This window comes from Eriocheir sinensis, chromosome 39 (assembly GCF_024679095.1).
Source record: "Eriocheir sinensis breed Jianghai 21 chromosome 39, ASM2467909v1, whole genome shotgun sequence".
NCBI classification, from domain to species: domain Eukaryota; kingdom Metazoa; phylum Arthropoda; class Malacostraca; order Decapoda; family Varunidae; genus Eriocheir; species Eriocheir sinensis.
In genome coordinates this window covers 15501932-15528378 of record NC_066547.1, presented here as the reverse complement: position 1 = coordinate 15528378, position 26447 = coordinate 15501932, and the positions used below count along the sequence as shown (strand labels likewise).

The 26447-nt window shown below is 39.5% G+C and overlaps 1 protein-coding gene across 1 annotated transcript in view; it reads left to right on the top strand.

The window, feature by feature from the left end:
- The first annotated feature begins 218 nt into the window (after window positions 1–218).
- Window positions 219–26447, top strand: part of LOC127009065 (transient receptor potential protein-like) — a 37719-nt gene continuing 11490 nt past the window's right edge. Inside the window, exons 1-11 of the mRNA XM_050881787.1 lie at window positions 219–648; window positions 2846–3002; window positions 3424–3519; window positions 5893–6083; window positions 6641–6794; window positions 13047–13217; window positions 15957–16191; window positions 16335–16608; window positions 18024–18155; window positions 20221–20354; window positions 25822–25939. Coding sequence (XP_050737744.1) covers window positions 458–648; window positions 2846–3002; window positions 3424–3519; window positions 5893–6083; window positions 6641–6794; window positions 13047–13217; window positions 15957–16191; window positions 16335–16608; window positions 18024–18155; window positions 20221–20354; window positions 25822–25939 — 1853 coding nt within the window. The 5' untranslated portion in view covers window positions 219–457. The remainder of the gene's footprint in view (window positions 649–2845; window positions 3003–3423; window positions 3520–5892; window positions 6084–6640; window positions 6795–13046; window positions 13218–15956; window positions 16192–16334; window positions 16609–18023; window positions 18156–20220; window positions 20355–25821; window positions 25940–26447) is intronic.

Genomic DNA, 26447 nt, shown 5'->3' with positions numbered 1-26447 from the left:
TTGAAGCACGTTATTTACGGAAAAAGATAATCCATAAAAGCATGTTCAGAAAGGGTACAAGTAAGAGTACACACCTCAGCTGACTATGACAACAATGGGTTAGAACGAAGGTCGGGAGAGGGGGAAGGGTGTTAAGAATTATCAAGCCTGGAGTCAGGGTGGGAGAGGAGGGGTGCAAGGATTAGCCACAGCGCGACAGACGAGAATTGCGAGTGCTGACTAAGCGCCACTTCAGTGTGTTCCCAGCAAGCACGGCCCATAGTAATGGCAGACTGGCGCTTAAAGGACGGTGCCAGTGCCGAGGGAGAATAACGTGCGAAAGAGAGAAAACTTTCGTGACAGCATTTCAGGACTGTGTCATACTTCGCCGGAAAAAAAAACCCAGATGAGAACTGTTATTGGTCATCATTAAGACTTCTTTGATTCTCAGTGTCATAGAATGTCATAGAGTGCAATCATGGCGCCCAAGGAGAGTCTGGTGCCACAGTCAAACCCTACCGAGGAAGGCACAGAGTCCCAGAGTATCACAGATAAAATCATACAGGATTTAGAGGCTCTAGAAAAAGAAGACGTGGAGGAGATTCTAAACACAGAAGAAAAGAATTTTTTGCTACAGGTGGAACGAGGTGACGTGGTCTCCGTCCAAAAGTAAGTCTGGCGGCTATGTAGGAACACTCCTTTACATCATATATCTGTATCTATATCTATCTATCTATCTATCTATCTATATCTATATCTATCTATCTGTCTATCTATCTATCTATCTATCTATCTATCTATCTATATCTATATCTATATCTATCTATATCTATATCTATATATATATATATATATATATATATATATATATATATATATATATATATATATATATATATATATAGTTATAGTTATAGTTATAGTTATAGTTATAGTTATAGGTATTTGATTTACAGTACATCGGATTTTTTTTTAAATCGATTTTTTTTCTTTCATTAACCCATGTTTGTTTTACTTGATTATTTGTTACAGTCTTATGAGGCCATTTTCTTGTATTAAACTTGGCCAATGTTAAATGAAACCATAGTTTAATATACAGTACCCAAGATGAGTTTTTCACATAAAAATAATAAGTAGGACGAATACTTCAGTTTTTTATGCTTTTGAATATTTTTCTTGTAAGAGATGGCAATGATCCGCTGGTGCCTGACTTGCTACACGACTAGTACAGGATCAATGCAGGACAAGTAGACTTGATATTTTTCCTGTACAACTGGTTCACATGTTCTTCCTTCTTCCATCTATATATAGAGATATATATATATATATATATATATATATATATATATATATATATATATATCTATATATATATATATATATATATATATATATATATATATATATATATATATATATATAGATATAGAGAGAGAGAGAGAGAGATTTACATAGAAAATCAGACCACACAGACCCCATGGTCCAGACTAGGTGGTCTGTCCTTAAACCTAAGTGATTCTACATTAATCAGATGGCTCCAAAACGTTGCATTTCAACTCTAGTTAATATTAAGTTCAAGGAAGTGACCGTCGAGCTTGCTTTTAAAGGAGACAATCGTGTTACACTGGACCACTGAAGGTGGGAGCTTATTCCATTCTCGCCATACAACGTTGGTGAAGAAAAATTTGGTGCAGTCTGAATTTACTTGTCTACATTTGTCATCGATCATAAAAAATGTTGATCTGTCTACATTCGTGAAACCATTAAGTATTTTAAAACATTCGATCAGTTTTCCTCGGAGGCAACGTTTCTCAAGAGAGAATGTGTTAGGGGTGGATAGCCTTTCTTCGTAGGATTTGTTGCGCAAGGAAGGGATCATTTTTGTTGGCCGACGCTGAACACCTAATTTAGCAATGTCCTTTGCATGGTGGAGAGACCAAAACTGTACCGCATATTCCAAGTGGGGTCTAACTATACTGTTGTAGGGTGGATGTATTACATCTTTATTCTTGAATAAAAAGTTTCTTTTAATGAAGCTCAACATTCTGTTCGCTTTATTTGCTGCATCGATGCATTGCTGCGAGAATTTGAGGTTTGACGCGATTTTGACCCCCAAGTCCTTAACGCATTGAACGCTTTTGAGTTTAACGCCGCGCGTTTCGTAATCGAACTTCTTATTTCTTGTTCCAACTTGAAAGACCTGGCACTTGTCTACGTTCAAGGGCATCTCCCATCTATCCGACCAAGCTGAAATTTCGTGGAAATCCTCTTGGAGCCTTTGCCTGTCTTCGTCAGTGTGAACCGAGTTACCAATCTTTGTGTTGTCTGCAAATTTACCAATGCGATTATTGATCGATTATTTACATCGTTGATGTAAATAATGAAGAGCACTGGACCAGGAACCGAGCAATGAGGCACGCCACTAGTGACCGGCGCCCACTCTGAGTTAAATCCGTCAATCACCACTCTCTCTCAAGAGAGAGAGAGAGAGAGAGTTTATATAGTATATACAAATATACATTGTATATATATATATATATATATATATATATATATATATATATATATATATATATATATATATATATATATATACACACACACACACACACACACACACATATATATATATATATATATATATATATATATATATATATATATATATATATATATATATATCTATATATATATATATATATATATATATATATATATATATATATATATATATATATATAAGAATTTGGTAAAATAAATCTAGCTTTACGAAAATGTTAATTGAAACAAAATTAGTAAATTATTTTGTATTTTAATGTCCATTACACATTTTAACGAACTCAGAGAGCCTTATTTGTATCGCCAGGATTGTCAGGAAGGGACAAAGGGACAACAACGCCAACCCCGGCAGCTTCAACATCAACTGCAAAGACCCTCTGGGACGAAGCGCACTTATCATTGCCATCGAAAACGAAAACCTACAACTAATTGAAGTCCTGCTGGGGGAGAAGATAGATCCTGGGGTAAGTGATAAAGGCAGTCCGTCACAGTCCTGTATTAGGTAGTTGTAAATTTCATGAAGGCTTTATTTCAAATACTACCTCTTAAATTTTGCCAGCCTTCGTTTGTATGTATTTCCTCCCGTCCAAGACTTAATATTCTCAATGGGGGCATATTAAGACACCTCCCCAACCGAATCAGACCCTCTCTGTCAGCTACCCTCACCTTCCTCCATTTTTAGCAGTGCCAGCTTTTTTTTTTTTCTTTTTTTTTTTTTTTACAATAAAGGAAGCAGCTCAAGGGCTTCCATGAAGTGTCTTCATTACTGTGAAAAAAAAAAAAAATGTTGCTTTCCATTCCAAGGCACATTACTTGTGTGCCGATGATTTATTTGGCTGCATGGGCACCATAGGCTTTTAAGCAAGTGTTCTTTCACTTGAACAGGACGCGCTACTCATGGCCATTGCGGAGCAGTACGTAGAGGGGGTGGAGGTGCTGCTGACCTTCGAGGAGACCATCCATAAGCCTGGGGAATCCTACGTACGTAAGTGGATGTGATGTGTGTGTGTGTGTGTGTGTGAGAGAGAGAGAGAGAGAGAGAGAGAGAGAGAGAGAGAGAGAGAAATTTACATAAATATTCAGACCACACAGACCCAATGGTCCAGACAATGTGAGTGGTTAGTCATAAACCACTGATCTCAAAATATATGGACTGATTAACTCCGTGCAAATTTTGAGCCCGCAGCCCGCCATCCTTATATTCCTTCGTGCCGAGGTATTCATATAAAAATTCAGGCATCGACGCTTGCTGCATGAGTGGCAGCAGGACGTGATAAAACACTTCCTTACAACTTTATTGCTGTCTTTTTTTATTCTTTTTTTTTTATGTGCTGCCTAGAGTGCCGGTAGGCTTTCTTTAGGGGTCTCTTTGGCAACCCCATCCCGCTGGTCCACAGACTCACCACGCCCCCACGCTGATCACTTGCTTTCACCTTGGAGGAAGAATACATGGAGTGGTCCTCAGCGGGCGCCGCTCTTCACTGTGAGGTTAAGCCTGGGGGGTAGGGATGGGCATAAGAATTATAGACTACTAGGAAAATGTATTAGAAAACCATTACATATTAATCTTGTCACTCATTCATAGTCAGATTTTGCGCTTTTTTATTGCTAAGGATATGTAATGGACCGTATTGGCTATACAGGCAGCGCCACACGTGGCCACTCAGTGAACTGTCAAAGCAGTACTTTCCATAGAATACAAGTTATATACTAGAGTGCGTCTGAGGCTGCCTCCAGGATACAAGGCCTTTGTGCCGCCACCGCTCCAAGCCAACGATTGCACACACTTTACTTCAACCCGATTTCTTGGCTCTACTATTTGAGATGGAGAAAAACTGAAATCGGCTAGGAGTGAAGTGTGTGCAATCATCGGTTTGGAGCGCCCTCACCTGTTTGCCTGCCTGTGCTGCCTACCTGGGCCTACCTGGGCATCACTGGTCAGCAACAGGAGATCGGCCAGGCAGAGGGACAGCCAGTCAACCGACCAGCCGGACAGTCAACCAACCAACCAATCAGCCAGTCAACCAGCCAGCCAGCCAACCAATCAGCCAGTCAATCAACCACCCAGTCATTCATCCAATCAACCAGTCAGCCATCCTGTCGGTCAGTTAGACAGACAGTCAGTTTACCAATCAGCCGGCCAATCAACCCACCAGGCAACCAGTCAACCAGCCAGCCAGCCAGCAAGTCTACCAGTCTCCTCCGCCAAAAGCATTGATTTTTTTTATGTATCTTAAATAATTAGCTTCGCAACATTCTCAAGCGATCTCGCGTAATCACTTAACATAAATGATGCTGAAGGTCCTGCCATTTGCCCGCGGGTAGTGACTTGGGGATGGGGCACACGTGGTCCGTCTACTCACTCTGCTAGGGAGGTGACCACCAGCGGGTTTGCAGACGACGCTGTTTCGTGACGTCACTGCAAAACCTCTATAGAATATAATGCTCTTTGCGACCCAGAAAATTGGTGTTGTATAAAGAAATATTTATTTTCTTGTCATTTCACATAAAAAAGAACCTGAAAATGACATAAGGCAAGGGAAAGGAGGGAAGATGGTGCATTTTGTGATGACATTTCGCATCTTTTTGACCGCTAGGCAGTGTTGTCAGACTATTTCGTGGCTATGACTTTAACCCCGGAGCAGAGCTGTTTTTTTTTAATATTGGTGCGTTTCTTGCATCATCTGTTAACATAATCATCATGTGCGGACGAGGAAATATGTATTTTTGAAATATTATAGTTGATATCAAGCTAAAACAAGGAGAAAATTAGAGTTGGCTCAGAACTCATACACGCGAACTATAAACACAACTCCTCCCACCGATAAATCGTCTGCCGCTGGATGAGGGGCATAGCTGTGGTCCCATAGCCTAACTAGCCCCATAAATAAAAATAAAAAAATAAAAAAAGATGAGGGGCATATACAAAGGATTAAGCACAGGTGATTTGTAGTCATCCTCTAGGAACAAATCGTCGAGTTCTTCCATCTTCCTACTTCCAACAGTGTGCACTCTGAGTACTTGGGTCTGAAGAGTGATGTACACGAGTTATTCCCGGGCGGTGGCGTCTGTCGTCTGGCAGCGGGGCTTTAATTCGTGTATAGTAAAAATGCTGTGTTGTATGCGATCGCTTGACTTGACGGTGACACTACTGAAAACGCCTTATTATTCCCAAGTCTTTTTCTTCATTCACTGTGTCGATGATTGTCACTCCCATCTTATACAGTCCACTTCATGGTCTATTTTTACTCTTGCCCGTTTTCATTGTGTGGCATTTCTTTTCATTGAACTTTTCATTGAACATCATCCTTATCTCGTGTGTGTGTGTGTTGCCTAAAACGTTCTTTCTATTAGTCATGGGAAAAGGGGAGGCTGGAACGGTCCACCTTCACACCCGATATCACGCCGCTAATCCTCGCTGCCCACAAGAACAACTACGAGATTCTGAAGCTGCTGCTTGACCGCGGCGCATCGCTCCCAACACCACACGACATCAAGTGTGCTTGCGACGAGTGTCTTGTCTCGAGCGCAGATGACTCCCTCAGGTACGGCGATTATTGTTGTCATTGGTGATGTTACTCATGTTGTAGACAGTACTGCTAATATATATAATAGGATTCTTATAAAAAATTATGAAATAATAATAATAATAATAATAATAATAATTAATATATTATTATATTATTATTATTATAATTATTATTATTGTAATTATTAATATTATTATTATTATTATTATTATTATTATTATCATTGTTATTATAAATAGCAGTGGTAGTAGTATAGTAGTAAGAGTAGTATTATACAATAGTAGTATATTGTTGCTATTATTATTATTTTTTTTTTACAACAAAGACAGCTCAAGGTCACAAAAAAGGAATTATTATTATTATTATTTTTATTATTATTATTATTATTATTATTATTATTATTATTATTGTTATTATTATTATTATTATTATTATCATCATCATCTTTATTATTATTATTATTATTATTATTATTATTATTATTATTACCATATTATGATAATTATTATTATTATTATCATCATCATTACTATTACTTTTGTAAAGTATTTATGCAGTAAACTTCCCATTAGGCACTCCCTGTCAAGAATCAATGCCTACCGAGCCCTGGTCTCCCCATCTCTCATGTGCCTCTCCAGCAAGGACCCACTCCTCACCGCCTTCATCCTCAGCAAAGACCTTGAAAGCCTCGCCGGCATGGAAAAGGAGTTCATGGAGGATTATGTGGTAAGTATATCATGCCACTGCCTGCTTGCATTTCAGTTCTTGTTGAGACACACATAATTTTGTTTTGTTCTCCTTATACAGACAGTAATGATCAAAGAACCTGCTGCAACTGACCAAAGGCAGTGAAGTATATAAGGGAGGCAGAGGGCCTCCCGTGTTCTCAATTTCTGTTTCCTCTTTGTCTCAAGTAGGGCCCAGACAATAGTATAGCATGCCCTCTTCAGACAAATTCTCTTACTTTTCTCACCAAACTACATGCACATGACACAACCATTTTCTCAAAATTGTTTTCAAAATTATGTATAATACTGACACTCTAACCTTCTATCTGATCGCCAGTATGGGTTCCGCAAGGGGCGTTCTACTGGCGATCTTCTTGCTCTCCTAACTGACTCTTGGTCATCCTCTCTTAGCCGTTTCAGTGAAACTTTCTCTGTTGCGCTAGACATATCGAAAGCCTTCGATAGAGTCTGGCACAAGTCTTTGCTTTCTAAACGGCCCTCTTTCGGATTCTATCCCTCTCTCTGTTCCTTTATCTCCAGTTTCCTTTCCGGCCGTTCTATCTCTGCGGTGGTAGACGGTCACTGTTCTTCCCCAAAACCTATCAGCAGTGGTGTTCCACAGGGCTCTGTCCTATCACCCATTCTCTTCCTGTTATTCATCAATGATCTTCTTTCCATAACAAACTGTCCTGTCCACTCATATGCCGACGACTCCACCCTGCATTATTCAACTTCTTTCAATAGAAGACCCTCTCAACAGGAAGTACACGACTCCAGACTGGAGGCTGCAGAATGCTTAACCTCAGACCTTGCTATCATTTCCGATTGGGGCAGAAGGAACCTTGTGTCCTTCAGTGCCTCAAAAACTCAATTTCTCCACCTATCAACTCGACACAATCTTCCAAACACCTATCCCCTATTCTTCGACAACACTCAGCTATCACCATCTTCAACCTAAACATCCTCGGTCTATCCTTTACTCAAAATCTCAACTGGAAACTTCACATCTCCTCTCTCGCTAAATCAGCTTCCTCGAGGTTGGGCGTTCTGTATCGTCTCCGCCAGTTCTTCTTCCCCGCGCTGTTGCTATCCATATACAGGGGCCTTGTCCGCCCTCGTATGGAGTATGCATCTCACGTGTGGGGGGGTCCCCTCACACAGCTCTTCTGGACAGAGGGGAGTCTAAGGCTCTTCGTCTCATCAGCTCTCCTCCTCCTACTGATAGTCTCCTACCTCTTAAATTCCGTCGCAATGTTGCCTCTCTTTCTATCTTCTATCGATATTTCCATGCTGACTGCTCTTCTGAACTTGCTAACTGCATGCCTCCCCCCCTCCCGCGGCCCTGCTGCACACGACTTTCTACTCATGCTCATCCCCATACTGTCCAAACTCCTTATGCAAGAGTTAACCAGCATCTTCACTCTTTCATCCCTCACGCTGGTAAACTCTGGGACAATCTTCCTTCATCTGTATTTCCTCCTGCCTGCGACTTGAACTCTTTCAAGAGAAGGGTATCAGGACACCTCTCCTCCCGAAATTAACCTCTCTTTCGGCCACCTCTTTTGATTCTTTTTAGGAACAGCGAGTAGCGGGCTTTTTTTATATTATTGTTTCCTTTTTTTGTGTGCCCTTGAACTGCCTCCTTTGTTGTAAAAAAAAAAAATATATATATATATATATATATATATATATATATATATATATATATATATATATATATATATATATATATATATATATATATATATATATATATATATATATATATATATATATATATATATATATATATATTCCACAAATAGATAACGTACAGACTAACAGTACGTGAGACAGATCGCCATGCTCAAGTCATCGCTAGATTTGTAAACAATGGGGGTTTCCCTGGGCCACGCCACAGGGCTCAAGTTATAGTCGATAGACTATAGCCATTAGTTATGTGGGTGTCCCCGTAGTCTCCATTCAGGTTTGTCGTCTACAGAAACAACCCTATAAGCAAGACAGACATCCGGAGGGTGTACCACATGCTCATATAGGTGGAGTTGGCATTCACAGACTTAAGCTGGTAACAGACCTTATTCAGTTCTTCACGTTTAGATTAGGAAGGACTTAAATGAGGAAGAAAGGGCAAAAAATTAACAAATTGTGGGAAGGAGCCGAGGGAAAAATGAGAGCAGAATGGGTGCGGCATACACCAATGTGAAAATGAACCAGACATCATAGGAATCATCAAAACTATGTTAAGTGATGCAATCGTGTCACTAGAAATTGGCGAAGGAAAGTATAATGTGTGGAAGAAAGAGAAGAAAAAAACAAGAAAGGGGAGTGATGATGTTGGTAAAGAAAGACCTGGCACTTGAAAACGTAAGCCAAGGAAAGATGTGCCGAAATGATAAAAGTAGGAGTACAACAGGAAGGAAGAAGAAATAGACTTCAAAGTAGTGTATTTTCCCCTAAAACAAGATGTTGTGGTAAAAAAGATGAGAGTATGACGAAAGACACAGGGAAGGGTGTGGAGGAACTAATGTGTGGGAGTGATAACCTAACCATGATGGGGGACTTCATCTGCAAAGAGTGAGTCGAAGATGGCTATGGACAACACTCTTGACACAATGGATCAAGGAAAACACAAGATTTCAAGGGAGTGATGAACCATCAAGGCTGGATCTAGTGTTTACAAACGAGCCCAAAATAGTAGAGAAAATGTTGTACAAAAGTCCTTTAGGTAGAAGTGATCACGTAATTAATGAGTTTACAATGAATGATAGAAGGGAAGTGAGGAGAAGAGAAGACCACAGAATTGGGAGATACAATTACAGCAAGGTGAAATTTGCACAATTGAGAAAGCACTTTGAAGAGGGCTGGAGTAAGTTCTACGGAGCTGGAGCAGTGGAAGAAAAGTGACTGTCTTTACTTGAGATTTACAGTGAGGGAGTAAGGCATCACGTACCGAAAAAGGAGAAGAGTGGAGATTGGAAATAAAATTTGGTTCAGTAGATGTGAAATAGTAAAGGGAGAAAGAGATGTAAAATGAAACAGGTAGAGAAGAAAGAAAAGACAGGACATATGGGTGAAGTACAAACAAGCATGCATGAAATGAACACATTAGAACATGGAGTTATTTCATAGATATGTCTACAGCAAGCTGGAAAAAGAGAGAAGAAATAAGAAAACTAAAGGCGGATGGTGAGGAGTACTTGGATACAGCAAAAATGGTGGAAATTAGATATATATTTTTTTAGGCAGTTTACAATGGAGATTGACTTTAATGGACATGAAGGAAGAGAAGAAAATATAGACTACTTAGAAGGACTACAAATTACAGTACAAGAAGTAAAAGAAATAATGGAAGATCTGGATGTGAGAAAAGCATTGGAACCGGATGGTTTGTCAAGTTGGGTCCTAAGGGAGTGCAGTAAGCAATTAGCTGATGAGAACCAATCCATCATTGTTAGCTCACTAACAGAGGGCAAGGTCACAGCAGACTGGAAACGAGCAGACATTATACCAATTTACAAAGGAGGATGCCAGGAAGACCCTTGGAACTATAGGTCAGTCTCTTTGACAAGTGTGATCAAGAAGATCACACTCAGGGAGCTCAGGGAGCGAACCACAGTGTCTAAGAAAGCACTGTAACACAACACTGCACGCCTAGTAGATAACATTGTGACACTAACTGTTGATGGGAACTCACTGCACTGAACTGTTGATGGGAACTCACTGCACTGTGTAATCCAAAAGGGTGGTGAGTAATCCACAGGGCACTGAGTAATCCAGTGGGGAGTGTCACACTGTGTTTGCATGTTCACTGAGTCTTGTGTGGCACTGTGTTTGCATGTCTCAGTGGGTAGTGTGTCACACTGTGTTTGCGTGTCTCGGTGGAGGAATGCCAGAGAGGTGCATAGTGATGCGGAAAAAAACATCTCAAGGGGCACACAGAAGGTGCCTGAAGGGGGCACAGAAGGTGCCTGAAGGGGGCACAGAAGGTGCCTGAAGGGCACACAGAAGGTGCCTGAAGGGCACACAGAAGGTGCCTGAAGGAGGCACAGAAGGTGCCTGGAGAAGGCACTGAAAGTCCTGAAGAGGGGGCACAGAGGGTGCCAAGGAGGGCTGGGGAGAACCCTGAAGGTGGCAACGTAATGCTTCTCCCGACCTGAGGCTCAATCTCACGAACCCCAAGCAGAGGTGAGATTTATTGCCCCAGGAGAAGGTAGACGAATGGATCAGGTGTTCTGACCCAGGTCCAGGACCATAGCAACACTGCAGGATCACCAATTGTTATTGTTTAGTGAGTGTTCAAACTGCTAGTTGGTCCGTTATTTTATTAACTCTTTGGGGTCTTTAACCTCTGGATCTCAGAAACTATTCATCACAGCTAAAACCAAAACACCATTGGAAAGAGGAGGTCCAGATCTATAGGTGATAGGTGAGAACATCCACCAGTTACCATTTGCAGCGCTGGGCTGATATGATTTTCCACCAGATTTAGAGTATAATCCACTCAATTGTCAATCAATTGTTTTTAGAATTAGTGTTGTAACACTCTCTTAAGTGGGAGATTTGAGTGTTGGTGTAGGTCCTAACACCTGCTGCAAGCGTTTAGCAATGAAAGGGTTAAAAAAATTACATAAAGTCGTTGCGATAGACGAAACACAAAAGAGACGTTGTTGTGTGTACGTATATGCATTTATGTGAATGTTATGTAGTGTAAATGACATTGGGGTGTTGGTGTATGTGGTGTACAATATGTATGTGAGAACTGTAGCAGGATGTGGACAGACAGTTGAAGATTAACAATGAGGACACGACAAGACACGGAGCACAACAATGAAAACATTAATGACAAAATAATTAGAGTCTGTGCTGCTGCACTCCATTTTCCTTGAGTCACTGGGGGAGAAGAGCACACGGCTTTAGCGGTGACTGCTACAACACCCATATCCTCCTCCTCCTTGCATTGTAGCCGATAGCATCAGATCAAATCATTGAGGGGAAATGTGGAAAAGGTTCTGTAATTCATTTCGGTGAATGGCCAGCGTATAGTTATCTAAATGTCATGGGTTACTGCCATACTACAGTGAAACACCAAAACATTATGTAGATCAAGCGACAGAAGCACACACACAAGCTATTGAACGATCATGGTTGGATGCCAAAACAAAGATTTTAAAGACAATGAGAGGAGTCAGTTGTGAGCTTTTTCAGTCACACCTTGATCTTATCTGTTGGAAAATTCTCAGAAAAGATGCAGCTGATATGTTTGTGACATTCTTGAATGATATGCAACGTGTGTACCGTTAGAGGATCTAAATATGTTTTTTTTATTTATTTTGACGTACTGTTTAGCATTGTTCTATGATTATTTATTTTTTGCTTTAATATGCCATTTAGCATTTTTTATAGTTATACTTTGATGATTTTCATTGGTTTCATATAATAATAAAATCTATAATCAGCGCTATTCAGCTTTTTTGTCATTATTCTGCAGTATAAGGTTCCTGTAGTGAGGTAGATTGCACGCTGAATGGTAAATATGGTGGTAGACCGCAAGCTAAAGTAGAAACGGCCGGATAGACTGCATACTAAAGTACCACCAAGTATTCTGTGCTTCACTGCAACAGGTAACAAATGGTTGTGACACACCTCCATCTGCCATAGACATGCTGTAAAAATGCTGTTTTTTTTATTTTATTTAATCTATATGTTAGTATGTATGAACACATTACCCTCTTTTTTTACGTTATGGCCTGTAGTGCCGGTAGGCTTAAGTTTCTTCAGAGGCCTGGTGTTCGACCCAAGCCTGTCATGGTGCAGGCATGTGTTTATTGTGGCGCCATCTGGAGCTCATTCTTGATTCACTTGGAGAGTTCTTCAAGAGTCCGGGTTGATAGTTGGTCTTCAGGACAGCATGTGGGTAATCTTAGGACACTCGGCTTGTTCTGGAGCATTTCCATCAACCAAGGCAGAGAAGCAGATGAAATTAACACTTATGTACTTATGTGCTTATGATTCCTGAGAGTGGGACGGAATACAACACCACACCGGAACAGCCTTCCTTCGTCAACATTCCTTTCATATTACTTGAATACTTTTAAGATTAGCCTATCAAGATACTTCAGACTGTATTTGACCATTCTTTTTGGTTATCCTCCTTTCATGAACAGTGCATGTTTTTTTTAATACATATTAGCCTTAGTGGTGCATCCTTTGATGTAAATAGAAAAAAAAATAGGAAACTTTTGTACCACAGGCAATGAGGGACCAAGTGCAAAAGTTTACCATGGACCTGGTGGACGAGACCCGCACTTGTACCGAGCTCGAGATTGTACTTAACTATGACCCTGAGGGAGAACCGTACAAGAAGGGTGAGTTCATGCACCTAACCAGACTGAGGGAAGCTGTGGCCAGCGATCAGAAAGAGGTGAGTGTGTGCATGTGTGTGTGTGTGTGTGTGTGTGTGTGTGTGTGTCTACCTGTTGTATATATTTAGTTGTGATATACATGCAGAAAGTGAGCTACAATCTTGGGGTCCTCCCTCCACATCTCAATTTATCGAGCATAAATAGTTTTGGCTTCAATTATTTCCTTTATGAGGTCATTCCATGTGTTTGTTAAGGTCCACTTGTATTCGCGTTTTTTTCATTGATCTCAAAATGTATTTTCAGTTAACTCCATGGTAAACTTGAAACCTGCAGCCCACCATCTTTAGATTCTCTCGAGCAGGGGTATTCATATAAAAATTCAGTCATCAGGGGCGCTCGCTGACTGGCAGCAGGATGTGATAAAATCTTACTTCTGTATGCCCTGGTGGAACTACCAATGTTGCTAATTTATAACAACACGTTAAGGTCGCACTCACACATGGCCAACTTACCTCTAATAATAGATAGATCACCCTGCTAAGGACTCACTAACAATTAAAGACACAACAATAGGGCCCCAGCTGAGTTTAACTTGTGAATCACTTAGCTGTAGATGATGAGGGGGTTTCAGAATAAGTAATCCGAAACTGTCAGCACTGTGTGAGACTGATCTTTTGTAGTAGTAGAATGTAGTTGTAGAGACCGAGGACTAGAGGACGTCTTAACCGGACAGTTGCCGCTCAGAGACTGGGCTTGCCACGAGAGCTAAGGGCAGACTACACTTTTCTTTGTTAATAATACTTAGTTTTAGACTAATGAACCACCCCCACTTCCTGAACAACCCTTAATTCCTAACAAGTGAACAGAATGCTGGACTTTGTTAAGAGAAACTTTTATAAAAAAAATAGAGTAATACTCCTGTTTTACAATAGTTCAATCAGACCCCACTTGGAATATGTGGTTCAGTTTTAGTCTCCCCACCATTCAAAGGACACATTATATTAAAAGGTGCTCAGCATCAGGCAATGAAAATGATCTCTTCCTTACACAACGAACCTTACAACGAAAGGCTCTCAATTCTTAACTTGTTCTCTGAGACTTCTCTCTTGAAAAACATCGCCTCCAAGGAAAACTGATAAAATGTTTTAAAATACTTAATGGCTTTATGAATGTGAACAAATCAAAATTGTTTATAATCAGTGATACTTTGTAAATGAGAAATAACGGCCTAAAATTTAAATATAAACAACTAAATCCAGACTGTAGCAAATTTTTCTTCGCCAACGTTGTAGTGCAAGAATAGAATAAGCTTCCAGCCTCAGTGGTCCCTACAACACAACACACAGTACACCCGGTCACTCCATACTTCACACCATACCCAACCACACCACACCTTACACCACACTCACACACACCACACCCACTCACATGTAATACACTTCACACCATATCCAGCCACACCACATCACACATCACACCCAGTCTCAACATACTTCAAACCACACCTAGCCACACCACACCTCACGTCCCATCCAGCTACACCTTCTCTCACATCACACCTAGCTGCACCACACCACACATCACACCCAGCCAGACCACACCTCACACTGCACCCAGCCAAACTACACCACATATCACACCCACCCACATCACATCACATTATACCCAGTAACATATCACACCACACATCAGACCCAGCTATACCACACTTTACACCACACCAAGTAACACCACACACTATCCTACCCAGCCACACCCACATCACACATTTTACCCAGCCACACCACACCATACAGCACCCACCCACAGCATACAGCATAACACCCATCCATGCCATGCCACACTGCACTACATTAGCTACACTCTGTCAGTTCACACTACACATCGATTCACACTACGACCACAGATTCAGCCTTATCTTTTTTTGTGTAGCATGAACTGGACATCCAGACCATATAATAGACAGGTTATTCTTATAAGGCAACCCAGTGCTGAGTTATGAGGAGCCTAGCACAGATTCAGTGCTGAGACGAGTGGAGATGCACACGAGTATATTACAGGAATCAGACTCACCCTATACGGCACATGTCGCTGGGTATGTCCTCTGTGACATCGTCTAGTAATTTATCTAATTAATTTACAGATTAATAATCCACATTTCCACAAAAAAACATATCAAATAATATTTTTAAACATCTTCCCACAATAGCTCATACAAAAACTTGCCCACAAATTTGTAGAAATTTTTCATAAATTGTCAACACTGTCCTAGCAGTGTAGCCAAGTACAGTACTGTACGTTATACGAGAATTGTTTAATGGAGTGGAAGTCAGAGGTATTTTTCCAGACTCTGACAAAAAGTAGGCGACTCCACTGACCCCAACTCCGATGCCGACTCTGACTCCACACCCCTGATCTAATGTGTCTTAAATTATGCTTGTGATAATTTTTGTGAATAATTTGTCAATAATAATGATATGATGGTAATAAGTGGTAACATTTAAGTTCTGCCGGCCCTCCTTAATGCACAAGGTGATGGCAGATTTTTTTCTCCAATCTAGGAATATTTCCTTTCCTTTTCACCTCATCACCTTCTCTTCTCTCACTGACAGTCTTTTACCTCTTAAATTTTCTTGCAGTGTTGCCTCTTTTTCTATCTTCAGTTGATATTTTCATGCCAACAGGTATTCTAAACTTGCTACCTGTATGCCTCCACCCCTCCCCTGGTCCTGATTCATACAACTTTCTACTCTAGCATCTGCAGCCTTTTCTAATACCTTTGTTGTATGTGGTCGCAGTTTGTCGCCCACAGCAATGTGCAGCAGCTGTTGGGACAGGTATGGTATGATGGCATGCCTGGATTCAAGCGTATGGGTCCTGTCGCTCAGCTGGCCGAGGTAGCAAAAATTGGCTGTCTCTTCCCACTCTACTGCTTTGCCTTCCTCTTGGCTCCAAAATCATCTTTTGGAGCTGCTATGAAGAAGCCTTTTATCAAGTTTATTATCCATTCCTCAGCCTACTCTTTTTTCTTGTGTAAGTACAACCTGAGTCAAAAGTATACTGGGTTTTCAGACTCTATTGTAGACCACATTCATGTAATTCTCTGATGTACACTATAAGTTTCATTACCACTTTGCGGCCTTGCATCCTCTGACACCACACTGACCATCCCACAGTGTTGCTGGTGATTGTGTCTCTGAGGGTGGAGACATTGGTTATGGAAATGTTTGGCAACGCTTGGATGCTGCAGCGGGTAAGGGAGGCAGAACGAGAGGCACGAGGTGGCTTCCCTTCCATCGTGGAGATGTTCCTTGTGATCTTTGTGGTGGGATTCATCGTCAATGAGGTGTCCACTCTCTGGGAGGAAGGGCTCGGTGACTACATCAAAGATCTCTGGAACATCATCGACTTCATTTCCTTTTTCTTTTACGTGAATTGGATATTTTTAAGGTGAGTGGTCATGAAAGACATTTTCTATTTTTCTTTTTATGATTTGATGATATAAATCAATACAGCAAAAGTCCAATAATCTGAACACGGATACAAAGAATGTCTCAATAGTTTGAATTTATAGTTGCTGGAAAAAAAAAAAAAAAAAAAAAAAAAAAAAAAACAGATGAGGTACCAATTACACCAAGCAACAAGGACAAGAAACAAAGCATCAGAAGACTCAGGAGAGATATAGGATAAATTTAGATTAGGTGTTGACTGCCAAATATTCACTTGATTCTTGGGCTATATATATAATGCCCTTTATTGCCATAAAGATGGCTCCCATGGCTTCTACAGGTACTGGTCCTGAGCTGATCCTCTAGGTCCTTGGACAATGAATGAAAAGGATAAAGAAAGTGGCATTTAGTAGGTTTAAGGAATTTTTGCACAGTACAATAATTAGGTTAAACATTATAAATGCTGGAAAAGTTAATAGATTAAATGAAAATACAATACTCAGGCAGCCTCAACTTTACTCCATGATTGTTGGAAGGGTTCACCTTTCCAACCTCACTTCCTTGCTGCTTGGCACTTTCATGAACTTGCTTTACTTTTTGTGCCTTTATTACCTCCGGATACGTATATTCTTTTTACCTTCCTAAAACAGCTGTTCCATACTCTTAAGCTTACTGGTGAGTAATAAAACACGTCATGTCTTTTCTCAGAATGTGAATATAATTTACAGTTTCACAGGTCCCTCCCAATAATTTGTAGAATTCGATAATCCAAATGACCTTTGGTCTACTGCCATTTGAATTATTTGACTTTTATTGTACTCGAGTGCAGGCCCGTCCCCAGAAGTCTAACCATAGGGGGGCAATTGAGATATTGAGAGGGGCAGGTTATTTTCTTTTGAAGTTTTTCTTGTAGCTTTTTTTTTTTTAACACTTCCATGCAGACCTGGAATCACAGATGCTCCATCATAACACTGAGATAATATATTACTGCAATCTAGTCCACATTCATTTAGTGTTTTAAGTATTAATGAGGCCAGGCCTTCTGCGTCAAAATCATCTGTTGTTGGCATAAAAATTAGACTCTCCTTTACTTTACCACCCTTTACATATCTTACAACTACAGATATATTTTCTGAATTTGTAGTGTCATGAGTTCCATCAGACTTAATGCTGAAAATAGTATGTCAGCCTCCTTAATATCATTAACAACATTCTCATTAATGTTGGAATTTAAGTTGGGGGTGCAGAGAACCTGATAAGGGGCGCAGTGCCACCCCTTGCCCCCCCTATTGATGGGCCTGCTCAAGTGTTTTAGTTCAGTTCAGGGGTTATTAAATGATTTTATGGCTTTCAAAGCAATTTCTTGTCATAGCAATGGAAGCATTCTCCTCTGAATCTAGCCACACATCTTTCCAGAGCGACAGCCTTCTTTTTGTCTCAGCGGGCCGAGTGGTCTGGCCAGAAATATTACTATCCGAGGGAGATGTGGCCTGACTTTGACCCTATTCTGATCTCCGAGGGAATGTTTGGTGCTGCCAACATTTTAAGGTAATTTATAACTAATTTTTCTCAATAAAAGCTTTACAAGGTTCATCCAGTAGTTATACATAAAAAATAGACCAAATTTCCCTCAAACTTTAGTAGCCTACACCTCATCTCATCTACACGATGGATCATAATTTGCTTGTAAGTTAATTAAATTAATTCCTCTAGAGAGGCAGCTAGTGATGACTTGCATGGTAAGTGGAGGCATAAATGCTGTTGCTGCTGATAAAAAAGTAAACTCATTGGTTCATAAAAAGTGTTTGTTAATGTAATTTTTTTTGTATTGGATTTCTATTTCTTTGAATGTCAATCAGTAAATCAATATATTAATCAGTCAACCACTCAGTCCTTTTATCTGCCTATTTTTCTACAGTACCCTATCGAGTTTTGCGATCCTCGAGTTTCGCGCTCAATCCTAAATTCTTAATATCCCAACTTTCGTGCATTATCGCCCCGAGTTTCGCGTTGCTTTGACATGTACGGGTCACGTCTACCTACCGTCAGCGTCACACGCGATTCCTTAAGGGGGGTGTTTCCCATAGTTTTCATCAAATTAAGTCATTTTCGGTTTATGGTTTGTTGAGTACCTTATGGCTTGTGGATGACTATAGTAAAGCAACAAGTGTCATAAATTTACCGTATAACGCAATAATTGACCGTTTCCAACTCCATCACCACACGGACCGTGCTCCTGGACATTCATGCACGCCACCTTCTCTCTGTTATAGATATCTTTCAAACATTCTCTCATTATTTTTATATGAAATTGAGCAATATGAGACTCTGTGTCATCCGTGGCCAGAGTGTAGCAAGCAGGCTTGCTATTGGAGAGGCAAGACTATGATGCTGCATTTTTCTGCCTCAATACTTATTTCACGCATTCATCAATTTCGAGGGCTTTCAAAAAGACCCCTGATGTGCAGGAGAGAATAAGAAAACTGAATGAACTATGACTGGGGAAGGATAGAGGGAGATAGGAAGAACAGGAGGGTCAGCCAGCACCTGTCGCTCCTGGTGAGGTACGCCTCATTGTCTCATTACTGTCACCACCCCCGCCTATTCCACACCTGTTGCTGGCACCTCTTCAATGCCTGATACACCAATATTTGTTGCTGGCACCTCTTCAAAACCTGATACACCACCAGCTGCTAAGTCTATATGACCGATTCTCATCCCTAAAGCTGTCACTGCAGACAAGAAAACAGAACGTGTCGTTTTGAAATTCTGCGACTTATAAAACATGTTACATCACAGCACAAGAAGAAGCCAAAGAAAACAAGGTTGGATGACAGTGACTACAAGCCAGGAGGGTTTTAGGCACCATCCAGGGAACCACTGACTTAATTAAGAACACCAGTCTGACAACAAAGAGAAAGAATGGCACCACATGACACTCACCTATGAGTGCATAATATCCTCATTAGAGGAGGAAAGCAGGTGCCAGAATGCTCTCAAATAGATGTACAAGATGTAATATAAGCATATAAAAAATACTATAAATTTTGATGACCCACTAATGACTTCCCAGTGACTTCTTGGGAACACTGAACTTTCAATGCTGATTTCTCAAAACACATTTTTTTACATAAAACAATGACACTACACACTACATGTAAACTAATAAACCTTTTTTAAAATGGTTTGCTGCACCCACAACAGCAATGAAAGGACTAAAATCCCACGAGAGTAAATAATTCTAATTAAAAAAGGAATAATGATATAGCAAAAATAATACCAAAAAATGGAAAAAATTCAAAATGCTGAAAAAAAAATGTTGTATGTACCTAGGTATATATATATATATATATATATATATATATATATATATATATATATATATATATATATATATATATATATATATATATATATATATATATATATATATATATATATATATATATATATATATATATATATATATATATATATATATATATATATATATATATATATATATATATATATATATGATTTCTTTATATTTCTTGAATTATAGTTATTAATTGGTCTGTTTATTTATTCCTTCATCTTAACACTGGTGCGGGTGTTATGTCACGATGGACAGCTTCCTCAAGTTGGTGCACATCTTCAGTGTCAACCCATACATGGGGCCACTGCAGGTTGCTCTCGGCAGGATGGTATTTGACATCATCAAGTTCTTCTTTATCTACACCCTTGTACTCTTCGCTTTCGGTTGTGGTAAGATCTTATGTGTGTGTGTGTGTATTTACCTATTTGTAGTCTACCAGGCCTGAGCCTGTTTCATGTGTTAACACTATGTGGAAAACTATACTTTTTCAAGTCACTCAAACAGGTTCCTTTATTAATTTTCTTTCCATGTCTTCTCAGCCCCTGCATTCTTGCAGTTGAGAAGAGATCATCTCTATCCACCTCATCAAACTTATTTACCAACTCATACGGCGTGATCAGATCTCTCTCCCTTCTTTGTTTCGGTGTCGTCAAGTCCATCTCCTTCAATCTGTCTTCATACGTCATATTCAAGAGTTCTGGGACCATTTTAGTTGCAATTCTCTGTATTTTTTCCAACTTTCTGATATCCTTCATTTTGTGAGGTGACCACACAACTGCAGCATATTCAAGTTTTGGTATTATCTGTGTTGTTATTATTTTCTTCATCATTTCTTTGTTCATAAAATGGAATGATACCCTTATATTTTGCATCATGCTGTAGGTTTCTCAAACAGCTTGTTTATGTGCTTTTCTGGGGATAGTGTGTCTTGCATCGTTACTCCCAAGTCTTTTTCTTCATGTACCACCATTAAGTTTTCTTCTCCCATCCTGTATGTTTTCCTCGGTCTTTTTTACTTTTCCTCATTTCCATAACATGGCATTTTTTTGCATTAAATTCCATCTCCGATAACTGGCTCCATCTATACACTATCCAGGTCTTTTTTGCAGTTCTTCACAGTCTTCCCCCGTCCTCACTTTTCTTATTAACTTTGCATCGTCTGCAAAAAGGCTCATATAACTTTTTATACCCTTCGGCATGTCATTTATGTATATTATGAACATTATTGGTGCCACAACTGAGCCCTGAAGAACCCCACTCTGTACTCTCCTCCAATTTGATTTCTCTTCCCTAATCACCGTCCTCATTTCTCTTCCTGTTAAGTAATCCTTCATCCACTCAATAACCTTTCTGCCCTTTCCTCCCTACTACTGTAGTTTCCAGATTAACCTTTTGTGCGGAACCTTGTCAAAAGCTTTTTTCAAATCGAGATATACACAATCAGCCCATCCTTCTCTCTCTTGCACCACGTCTGTTGCTCTTGAGTAGAAACATAGTAAGTAGGTGACACACGATTTCCCTTTTTTAAATGTTTGACCCATTGTTTTTTATTATACTTTCACAAATCTTGCACATTACGCTTATCAAAGTTCCAGTTCTTTTACAAGCTTTGTTTCAACTATACATATAATATCTGGATCACTCTCCCTTAAATAATCAGTTAGTTCAATTTTCTTTGATACAAGACCATCTGTGTTTGTGTATGCAATCTTTAAACCTTTCTTCCCTTCTCCCTTTCTTTTCCCTCTTTCTATCAACACCCTTACTCCCTCTTTTCGCCTCCTATCCACCACTTCATCAGTTTTTCGTTCTTCATTCTCCAAAAAAATTTCTTCTTCTGATCTTTCATCATTTCTTTTTTTCACTTCATTTATCATTTCCTTTACTTTCATTCTTCCATCTTCAGACATATTTCTCCTCACATATATTTGCTTGTAATCTTCAGAGTTGTTTAGTTTCCTTGACCTATTTAGTAAGGTTTCCATTGTCATTTGGGACCTTAGCTTTATCTTTAGTGGTCTGTTTTTTCCTTCTTCATATCTTCCCAATCCAGTTATTTCATCTACTTCTTTCTCAAACTTTTCCTCCTCTTCAGTATTCATATTTCTCAATATACTTTTCACCTTACTCCTCTCATAACTCTCTCTTTAAGTTTTTACTGTTTTTTTTTCACTTTGACACCAAACGAAACCAAATGCAAGATGGCGCCACTATAAACACTCGCCTGCGCCAGAACGGGCTGGGCCGACCATCAGGCCCCACCTGGAAGAAGCCTTGGGCCGACCATCAGGCCCCACCGGGAAGATGCCTACCGGCGCAATAGGCAATCAATGAAAAAAAAAAAAAAAAACAAAAAAAAACTGACACATTTTTTTCCTTTTCTGCCACGTCCCTCACCATTGTTTCTCTATTTTTTTATTACATTCACAACTTCTTTTTATATGTCTTGCCTCTGTTTCTGTTGTTGTTGTTCTAGGATTTCCCTAAAGCTCGTTTTTTCCTTGTCTTTTTCACTTCACTCCTTCAATTCATCATTGACCACATGCTTAATCTTTTCCTCTACCTTTACACCCACACTCTGCTGATCATTTCCTATCTTCTCTGCTGCCTCACTTTTTATCATTTCTTCCATCTTCTTCTCCATGTTTTTGTTTGTCCCCATCACACTAACCTCTCTTTCCATTTTCAAAATTTGTATCTCATGGTCTTTTTTTTAATTATTCCATCTTCAGTTGTGCTATTTCTTTTTGGCTTTCCAGCTGTTCCTTTGTAAATTTAATTATTTCTTCCCAGAAGTTCTCTACCAAATTCTTTGTCTTTTTGTCTCTTCTCCTTGCCTCATCATCTCTTTCATTTTTAACCTCGGTCAGAGCCTGAATCACTTCCCCAAACTCTTCTCTCTACTTCCTCATTTCTATTATTATTCTTTCACAGTCCTGATACACTTTGTTTATTCTTTTCCACTGTACCGGTTCCATTACTGATTTTGGCGTGAAGCCCTCAAAACACTCCAAAGATTCCTCCCCCTGTCGTTTAGGCCGGGGGGACTCAGACAGTGAGTCCGCCATCTTGTATATTTGTTTACTTTCCATCCAATCTCTCATAATCCTCTCAATTCCTGAACTCCTAGGAGACGGGACCCAAATGACCTAGCTGTTGTTCGGGCCCTTTTGACTGACAAATAGATTGCTGTCCTCCGCTTTGTCTTCTCACGTCCTCTCGTGGCGGTGGTCGGTGTGTGTGTGTGTGTATTTACCTAGTTGTATTTACCTAGTTGTAATTATACAGGGCCGAGCTACGCTCGTGTGGTCCTGTCTCCATATCTGTATTTGTCCAGTTTTTCCTTAAAGTTGTGCACACTCTTTGCCAATACTACATCCTCACTTAGTCTGTTCCAAACCTCTATGTTTCTTTGTGGGAAGCTATATTTTTTTTTTATGTCTCAAGCATCTTCCTTTCCTCAATTTTTTACTGTGTCCTCGTGTGCTGCTGGTGTTTGTTACTTATCTTAGTAGCAACTTATCTACTTCTTCCATTTTATTCCACAATTTATAAATTAGTAAATTAGTATTAGGTCTCCCCTTTCTCTTTTTTGTTCCAATGTTGGCAGGTTCATTTCCTTTAATCTTTTTATATGAAAATCCCTCCAGTTTTGGAACCATCTTTGTTGCCATCCTTTGTATTCTTTCTAGTTTTTCACATGTTTCTTCTTATGGGAAGACCACACAGTTTCTGCATATTCCATCTTTGTTCTAATCATAGTGGTAATCATCTTTTTCATCATATCTTTATCCATGTAGTGGAATGCTATTCCTATATTTCTTACCATTCTATACATATCTCCAAATATCCTATTTACATGACTCTCTGACTGTTGATTATCTTGTATTATCACTCCCAGATCTCTCTCTTCTTGAACTTTTAATATTTCTCCATCTCCCATTCTACATGTCCATTTTGGTCTCCCATCACTCTTTCCCATTTCCATTACATGACATTTCTTCACATTAAACTCCAGCTCCCATTTCTTACTCCAATCCCAAATCTTATTTAGGTCCTCTTGCAGAATTTCACAGTCTTTACTTTTTCATGTGTGTCTCAGCAATTTTGCATCGTCTGCAAACAAACTCATATAACTATTTACTCTCTCCGGCATATCATTTATGTATATTAGGAAAAGTATTGGTGCCACTACTGGCATCATCAACAGACAAACTCTGTGTGTGTGTGTGTGTGTGTGTGTGTGTGTGTGTAATTCACCACAGCCTGATCACGTGTTGAACTTGTAATCGGCAGTAGGTACCCTCCCGACATGAGCAAGTGCTCTTTATCGTCGATCTATGGATACCGCCAGGACCTCACACACCACACACCCCATCCCCCTTGCCCAAGGAGGGACAGTAAATACTCCTGTGGTGTGTGTGTGTGTGTGTGTGTGTGTGTGTGTGTGTGAATTAAGCTTTTATCTAACTGCATTGTACAGGATCGTGTCAGGCAAGTATTATCCCGATTCATGAAAATTATTTAACCACTTAAAAAATCAAGTTTATGTATGCTTTAAATGCAGGATTTCATTTAGTATTGCATTTTAATACTAAATGATTCATTTGTATGGCAAATAATACTGTGTCTTTCAAACTTCGTACATGATATTATGGGTGTTATGATACTGATATATGTAAAGGTATATTATTCTTGTCTTATAACATCTTTCTGCATAATTAAGTGCACACAATTTGCATTCTTGTCTATGGGTTAAATTCTACAGCTAATTATCTTCCATACCACATTTTCACCTATATCTATCTATCCATCTGTCTGTCTATCTGTCTATTTATCTATATCTACATCTATCTCTTTCTACATATCTGTATATCAGTTTAACTTTCAATCTATGTCCAACAGCTACTCTGGCTTGGCCAACGATGTTTTTACTCTCTTCATTGTCATGTAAATGATCAGCCACCACTAGCAAATAGTACACTACATGCACTTATTTTTACCTCTCTACCATTTCTTACCTACCCATTTCAAATCCAACACAATTTCCAATTACCTGTTCCCACAATTACTTACCCATGTTACCAGCTCATTTAATTTTTGTTTAGCCACTGGCTTACTGTTAGAAATTAAGGGTTGTCTAGGAAGTGGGCTGGGATCTGAAAGCGAAGCTAAGCAGCCGTGGGTAATTGGGTGGTTGAGTTGTTTCACAATAAAGGCAATACTTCACTGCCCAGAGGTTGCATTAGTAATCACCTCTTTAGAAACTTTCCCTAAAGGCATGACTGTTAAATAAATTGAGATTAATATATGACATTAAGTAAAATAACTTAATGAAATTAGCAGTTGCTATTAGAACTTGCTTCAAACCTTGGAAAGAATATTCTGGAATGTCCAGTGAAAATACTGGCTTCCAGTAAGACTAAGGCATGCAAGCTGCCCCATAGTTCAGTCAGCTGTGAGGAGCAGTCGAGGCAACACCTCAGTTTAACATAGTCTGCTGTCAAACATGGAGCAAGCAACGTGGCATCAAAATATTAACTCATCATTTCTACTGGCTGGCTTACATTGCCACACCTTAAATTGACTTTAACTGAAACCCCTCCAAACATATGTATACCTTAAATCTTGTACCTTTAGGCCTGAGGGGAGGTTTATTTAAGGTGGTGCTTGGAAGGAAGGTCCTTGTATGTCACAGGTGAGTCGGTGTATGTGAGGTTTTGGCCTCACCAGTGTGTTACTAAAGAATAAATTCGCAACATTACTGAGTCCAAAAATGTTATCAATTTCTCCTACTTAATTCACCTTTGTCCAGTCATACCAGTTAACTGTCCCATCTGTTTCTCACCCCTCCAGGTTTGAATCAGATGCTTGGGTACTATGCTGACCTGGATATGAAGATATGTTACTCCCTGCCAGGTGGTCGACTAGACCCAAATTCAAATTCGTGTGAAATCTGGAGAAGATTCTCTAAGTAAGTAAAAGGCAGAAGGGTGATAATATGCAGGGGAATGGAGGGGAAAAGGGGCAGGGGGGAATGGAGGAGAAAAAGGGCAGGAAGAGAGTGGTACAAAAGACCACAATAGTTAAGAGGAGGGAAAAAAGAGAACACATAGATTAAAGAAGGACTAGATCAGTGATCAGTATTCAAGTGTAAGTAGTACAAGAAGTAAGTTTGCAGATTATACCAAAATTGGGTCAGCAATTTGAATATGGACATTTCTTAGGTAGTACACTGTGTTAGGTGAACTGCTTGAGTGGCATATCTAGTTACATATCAACAAGTGCAATATACCCAACACTAAAATGAAAAAAAATAGTACTTGTATTAACTTGGGGAAATTGCACTGGGATAACATTTTTATGACCAAAGAAAATGATACTGCTCCTAGATGGAGATTACAAATGGCATGTGAAAGATATACAGAAACTATATTGTGTGCAGTGCTGGGGTGCAGCAATAAAGCAAACAAATTTCCCAA